General features: G+C 41.0%; 1 protein-coding gene across 1 annotated transcript; it reads right to left on the bottom strand.

The window, feature by feature from the left end:
- Window positions 1-2082: 2082 nt before the first annotated feature.
- LOC112078179 (T-cell ecto-ADP-ribosyltransferase 2-like) lies at window positions 2083-3840 on the bottom strand. Its single transcript, XM_024144489.2, has 3 exons — window positions 3656-3840; window positions 3383-3483; window positions 2083-3003 (listed from the first exon to the last, which is right to left on the bottom strand). Exons 1-3 carry the CDS (start codon window positions 3681-3683, stop codon window positions 2197-2199), a joined length of 936 nt encoding a protein of 311 aa, XP_024000257.1. The 5' UTR covers window positions 3684-3840; the 3' UTR covers window positions 2083-2196.
- Window positions 3841-7345: the final 3505 nt, after the last annotated feature.

The following is a 7345-nucleotide window of genomic DNA, read 5'->3' as shown; positions in this document are numbered from 1 at the left end:
CTGTACTACACTCAAAATACTGTCGAATGCGTGGTGGTACAGAACGCATGGCAAGATGCAGTAGATGGTATAGAGTACGTGTATTACATATGAGATGAGTACGTAGGGTAATGTAAACATAAAGTGGCATGTTTAAAGTGGCTAGTGTACATGGTATTACATAAAAGACATGGCAAGATGCAGTGAGATGATATAGAGGTACAGTATATACATATGAGAATGGGTAATGTAGGGTATGTAAACATTATATTAAGTGGCATTGTTTAAAGTGGCTAGTGGTACATTTTTACATAAATTTCCATCAATTCCCAATTTTTAAAGTGGCTGGAGTTGACCAGTTGTGCAGCGGCCGCTAAATGTTAGTGGTGGCTGTTTAAAAGTCTGATGGCCTTGAGATAGAAGCTGTTTTTCAGTCTCCTCGGTCCCCTGCTTTGATGCAACCTGTACATGGACCTCTTGCCTTCTGGATGATAGCGGGTGAACAGGCAGTGGCTTGGGTGGTTGTTGTTCCTTGATGATCTTATGCCTATCCTGTGACATCGGGTGGTGTAGGTGTCCGGAGGGCAGGTAGTTTGCCCCGGTGAATGCGTTTCCTGCCAGACCTCACTACCGCCTCTGAGAGGCCTTACGTTTATGTACATATTCTTTATCCCTTTACACTTGTGTGTGTGTATAAGGTAGTAGTTGTGGAATTGTTAGGTTAGATTACTTGTTGGTTATTACTGCATTGTCGGAACTAGAAGCACAAGCATTTCGCAACACTCGCATTAACATCTGCTAACCATGTGTATGTGACTAATAAAATTTGATTTGATTTGATTTATTAGTTATAATATCAGTGTGAAGCCGTTATTGGAGATGAATACCTCCCTTGAAGCCGGTGGGGTGGCTACGGGAGGAGGAAAGGTTATTTGAGGGAGGAAGTCGGACCTTACGAGGAGGAGTCTTGGTTAGATGGGGGAGCGGTATAGTTTTTTTACCACACTTGCTCGCACTTACTCACATGCTTTCTTGAATTTACTGCACACAATAGCCTTCATTTATTGCACTTATTAGAGGAATTATAAGGAACATTTTCGTTTTCCGAGTTGGTTTTGTGTGTAATATCCATTTCATAGAACTTGGGTCAGAAAGCTCATATTCCACACCCAATGCTTTGCTTTACTCCACCACTTTATAGGACAGGGGTCGGCAACCCTGTTCCAGGAGAGCCCCAGGTACTGCAGGGTTTTGTCCCAACTAGGCACCACACTGAGCTACTGAGCTAATTGATCATCTTAGTGATTTCCTGAATTCAACACACCTGGTCTTCCAGGTCGGTTAAATTAAAAACATCAAGTGCCTGCGGAACTCCAGGACCAGGGTTGCCTACCCCTGTTATAAGGTATCCCTATAGAGATAAACAGTCCCCTTAACAGACCTGCACATCATGACCCCAAACTCTCACCCTGCACTGTGTGGTCACTGGTCAGTCATGATTACGGTCACTTAGGTCGTAACAAAGTTATGGKTGACKACTGGTTTRTATTTGTCAAATTTCCAGGAAAAGGTGTGTTTAGTTCAGGCGGAACCACATTTATGAATATGTTTGCAGCTCTTTGAGGACGTGTGACCATCATCTTCTTGATTAAATGACAGTGAACTTACCAGAACTGGAGCCCGGAAGAGGTTGTTTAGTTGAAGACTTCCGGTTTCCTGTCTGCAGACTGTCTGAAAAGGTCTACTGATTTTATTATTTTTTATATATATTTTTTTTAACCTTTATTTAACTAGGCAAGTCAGTTAAGAACAAATTCTTATTTACAATGACGGCCTACCCCGGTCAAACCAGGACAACGCTGGGCCAATTGTGTGCCACCCTATAGGACTCCCAATCACGGCCGGATGTGATGCAGCCTGGATGCTTGGTCAGAGAGCTGGCTCTATAGGTTAATACCAGATTTACAGGCAGTGTATAAAGATGACATGTAACATAATCATTCTTAATACTTTTTTTGATTGATTTCAACAAAAGCTGCAGGGCAAATTTAAAGTTCCTTTATTTCGATATTTTAAAACCAAATGAAATGACAATGTCAGGAAAGAAAATCATACAAGCACAGAGAGTTGTTCTTAACAGGATCATTACAACTGTGATATGGAAAGTGGTTAAGATTCCTCATTGTATCATTGTATCATTGTTTCAGGGCAGAATGATCAGTGAAATACAATATTTATCAACATAATAAAGAGTATTATGTAGGCTGTATCTGATGCTCTGATGAATGTATAAAAGCTGCTTCTCAGATCTGATTCTGCTCCATTGTAAACCCATCTGCAGTTCAGGTTGCTCTTCGATATTCCGGTGCTATTCAGTGTGTAGACGACGTCACACCACGTGTTTGTCTGGACAGCAGTGACTCTAAAGACCTCATAGGACGGGATTAAAACCTCACTCTCATTGAGATAGGCAGAGTAATATGTCAGGTTGGCACCAAAACACGTGTTGATCTCAAAGCAGGACGTGTTGCCAAACATATGTAATGACTTATTTAAAGAACTGGAGGCGAAGATTCCGAAACGGATCTCTTTGTTTAGAACATTTCGATCAAAATACACCTTGGTTCTACGGTAGGTGGTCGTACATGTTGTTTGACTTTGTTTGAGAATCTGAATGGCGTCAGTCAGATAGAAGTGCAGGGAATGGTACTGGAATGATGTTCCATACCCATATCTGCCTTGTCTAACTGCTTCGTTGAAGTCTATGAAGATGGACTCGGATGGAGGTTGGGGTTTGTTATTTGTGTACGAATACATAGCGATGGAATGCACTTTTTGCAGACCATCTTTTGGAATGGATGCATGTTTCTCTGCTATGTCCCAGGCTCTTCTGAAGTTAGTGGTGGTGTTTTTCTCATGTGGGAGGTAGTAGCTATCCACCCTCTTAAAAGCTTCGTCTCTGCAGCCATCGTATTTGTCATCAATAGAATTTGGTGCCATGTCCAGCGGGAAAGTCGTCTCCTTCTGTAACAGTGACGTCTTAATTACTGTAGATACTCCTTATACAGACTTAATGGGTGACTGTGTACCGCCTTGATAAAATGGCTTCCAATCTCTTTGCTTTAAGGATACTCTAAAATTGTAAAATTGTAGTGTTTCAACTTTTAAAATATGGGTTAACCCTGCTCATCTCAAATGTGAAGTTGTATGAACTTGTTAGAATGTAACATATTGTATTCCTAGTTATGTTAACTCAACCTGATTTTCTGAGTTGATAACTTATTAAATATACCCAGTTACCCAGCAGCCTTAACATGTTAGTTGTTAACTAAACTAGGTAATACCATATTAAGTTCATACCACATAACTATGTAATCTAATGTATAAGTAACAGATATCTCACCACCAGTCCAAAGTAAACACCAAAGGTCAAACTCAGCACAACGATTGAAGTGGCAATTACAGAGAAAATGATTGCCCACATTTTCTTCTTCTCACTGCACTCTAAAGATAAGAACAAAATCAGTCACCGATGATTAAACACTTCAACAGTACCCTTCCATACAAATCAGTTGCAGATACAGAATAACTGTTGTCATTGTCAGATACAGAATAACTGTTGTCATTGTCAGATACAGAATAACTGTTGTCATTGTCAATAGAACACAATTCTCACCATCCATCTGCCAACATTCAACCCCCATGTTGCAGAAATTGTTGAGCGCAGATCTACAGTATATTCAGAGATGAAAAGGACATCAGTCTTAATTCAACAACAGCTCCAGTGACGCGAGTCCTGATCCAAAGACCGTAACAGAAAAGAGAGAAGCACTGACCTGTATTAAATGGTGACGTAAGGAGTCCTTTGGATCTCTACAATCAAACTCTTTGTGTAACGTTCTCTCTGTTCTACTAGTTAATCATTAGCATGTTTTTACGACTGTGATAAGGACGTTATGAACCGTCCCATATGGTGGCGTTGAGGTCTTGACTGAAAGACAACCACAAGTTATTTACCACCACAGAGGAACTTTATCAGTCAGGTTGGTTAATATTTACTTAATGGTGAAATGAAAGAAGGATATTTAAAAGCTGCAGTGTATAAATAAGACATGACGTACTAATGCTCAATGCTGTTCTTTACTGGTTTATAACAAAGCTGCAGTGCACATGCTAACAAATAGCAATTCACTGTCCGAAGAAAAGTAAGCAATCCAAGCTAACAATATTGGTAACAATGTCTGACTAATTACACATGACTAAGACCATTTCATCTAAACATTTTCAAAAACAGTGTAAAAAAAAATTGCATAAAAAACGTACTTTGTGGCTACAGCCCCAAAAGACAATGTAGAATGCTAATGGAACAATAATTGTGGGTAAACCCCCTAGAGTCGCTTGACAAGCATCAATCTAATTAACGTAATAAAAACATCCACATCAAAATCCGCCTGTTTAAGCCAGAGATATCTGTTTTTGCAGGGGCTGTGTCTCAATCCATCGCATCCGCCTATATCGGTCTTCCGCGTCTGCGGTGGAAAGTGGCTGAGCTACAGCAGTGTTTGTCAGACCAGGAAACTTCCCGAAAATCGGTTTTCTCATGAAAACTTCTCTACCGTCCAAATGGTTTGGCCTACAAACCCGTATGACCACTATGAAAAGATGAGACTCACAAGCATCAAGGGAGTTGTCTGAAGGTAAAAATTTTTTTTATGGATGTAGTTTTGTGTCTTAATATGGATAAGACACTTCAAAACCTTATTCGATATGATACATTTTTTGACTGTATGTTTTGCCATTTATGAATGTGTTCATGGGCTATAGAAGAAGCCAGGGACAAAATGTATGCCCAGCGACGTGAGAGACTGATCAGCAACTACAGGAAGTGTTTGGTTGGAGTCATTGCAGCTAAAGGTGGCACACCCAGTTATTGAGTGTAAGGAGGCAATTTGTTTTTCACACAGGGTCATTGGGTGTTGCATAACTTTGTTTTTGAAATAATTTAAATAAGTATGTAATTGTTGTGTTATTTGTTCACTTAGGTTCCATTTTTATTTTATTTTTTACCTTTATTTAACTATGAAGAGCTCATTGAGATTTGAAATCTCTTTTTCAAGAGCGTTCTGGCCAAGATAGGCAGGACGCTCTTTGCCATCACTCTCATCAATGATGGCAGAGTAGTTAGCCACATCTGCACCATAGCATGTATTGATCTTAAAGCAGGACACATTTCCAAAATCGACTAAATCGTGATCTCAAGAGCTTGAGGTAAAGCCGCCGAAATTATTATTTTTGTTCAGAACTTTATGATCAAGACGCACATTGGTTCTGCGGAAGGTGTTCTGACACGATGTCTGATTTTGTTTCAAATCAAATCAAATTATATTTGTCACATGTGCCAAATACAACAGGTGTAGACCTTACTGTGAAATGCTTACTTACAAGCCCTTAACCAACAATGCAGTTTTAAGAAAATACCACCCCAAAAAGTAAGAAAAATAACAAATAATTAAAGAGCAGCAGTAAATAACCCCCATATACAGGGGTTACCGGTACAGAGTCAATGTGCGGGGGCACTGGTGTCAAGGGAACTGAGGTAATATATACATGTAGGCAGAGTTATTAAATTGACTATGCATAGATAATAACAGAGAGTAGCAACAGAGTAGAAGAGGGGGGAGGGCAATGCAATTTGTCTGGGTAGTCATTGGATTAGCTGTTCAGGAGTCTTACGGCTTGGGGGTAGAAGCTGTTTAGAAGCCTCTTGGACCTAGACTTGGCGCTCCGGTACCGCTTGCCGTGGCTGGAGTCTTTGACAATTTTTAGGGTTTTACTCTGACACCGGTCCTGGATGGCAGGAAGCTTGGCCCCGGTGATATACTGGGCCGTACGCACTACCCTCTGTAGTGCTTGTGGTTGGAGGCCGAGCAGTTGCCATACCAGGCAGTGATGCAACCCGTCAGGGGGAATAGGTTTTGTCGTGCCCTATTCACAACTGTCTTAGTGTGCTTGCACCATGTTAGATTGTTGGTGATGTGGACGCCAAGGAACTTGAAGTTCTCAACCTGCTTCACTACAGCTCCGTCGATGATAATGGGGGCGTGCTCGTTCCTCCTTTGCCTGTAGTCCACAATCATCTCCTTTGTCTTGATAACGTTGAGGGAGAGGTTGTTGTCCTTGCCTCACACGGTCAGGTCTCTGACCTCCTCCTATAGGCTGTCTCATCGTTGTTGGTGATCAGGTCTACCGCTGTTGTGTCATCAGCAAACTTAATGATGGTGTTGGAGTTGTGGCAAAATGGCTTAAGGACAACAAAGTCAAGGTATTGGATTGGCCATCACAAAGCCCTGACCTCAGTCCTATAGAACATTGTGGGCAGAACTGAAAAGGCATGTGCGAMCAAGGAGGCCTACAAACCTGACTCAGTTACACCAGCTCTGTCAGGAGGAATGGGCCAAAATTCACCCAACTTAGTGTGGGAAGCTTGTGGAAGGCTACCCGAAACGTTTGACCCAAGTTAAACAATTTAAAGGCAATGCTACCAAATACTAATTGAGTGTATGTAAACTTCTGACCTACTGGGAATGTGACGAAAGAAATAAAAGCTGAAATAAATAATTCGCTGCCCTATTATTCTGACATTTCGCATTCTTAAAATAAAGTGGTGATCCTAACTGACCTAAGACAGGTGATTTTTAGAAAAACTCAGAAAAACTGAGTTTAAATGTATTTGACTAAGGTGTATGTAAACTTCCGACTTCAACTGTTCATCTGAATCAAACGATGAAACCATCGGCCAAACGACTGAAGATTGATATTCAGACTTTTTTCAGTGCGTMATGAGTTMTATTAGTCAGTATGTCAATGTAACCTTATTGATCTGTCAGTTTCTCTWGCTAATTCCTTACTTTTCACTCTGACACAGTCAGTAGTAAACATCTCTAACAGGCTTCACTGTTATAGTTCACAGTAGAGGTTGGCGCAGGACCGATTTCTTCATCCCGCTCCRGCCAAAACCCGCTGGCTTTCTGTCCKCCGCAAGAACTGGTCCAAATCCCAACTGCAGTCCCGCAATGTTATTTTAGGTGTCTGTGACGCAGCTCACTTGCCAGCCATGATCCCAGCAATTTTGCACCATATAGGCAATATCAAATGCTAAAAAATAACTTACAACCTCTTTGGGCTAGGGGGCAGTATTTTGACATCTGGATGAAAAGCATGCCCAAAGTAAACTGCCTGTTACTCAGGCCCAGAATCTAGGATATYCATATAATTGGTAGATTTGGATAGAGAACACTCTAATGTTTCTAAAAATGTTAGAATAATGGCTGTGACTAAAACAGAAATGATATGGCCGGCGAAACCC

This window comes from Salvelinus sp. IW2-2015, unplaced genomic scaffold, assembly GCF_002910315.2.
Source record: "Salvelinus sp. IW2-2015 unplaced genomic scaffold, ASM291031v2 Un_scaffold5364, whole genome shotgun sequence".
NCBI classification, from domain to species: domain Eukaryota; kingdom Metazoa; phylum Chordata; class Actinopteri; order Salmoniformes; family Salmonidae; genus Salvelinus; species Salvelinus sp. IW2-2015.
Note: the sequence above shows the minus strand (reverse complement) of the source record. Positions and strands in the feature narration are given on the sequence as shown.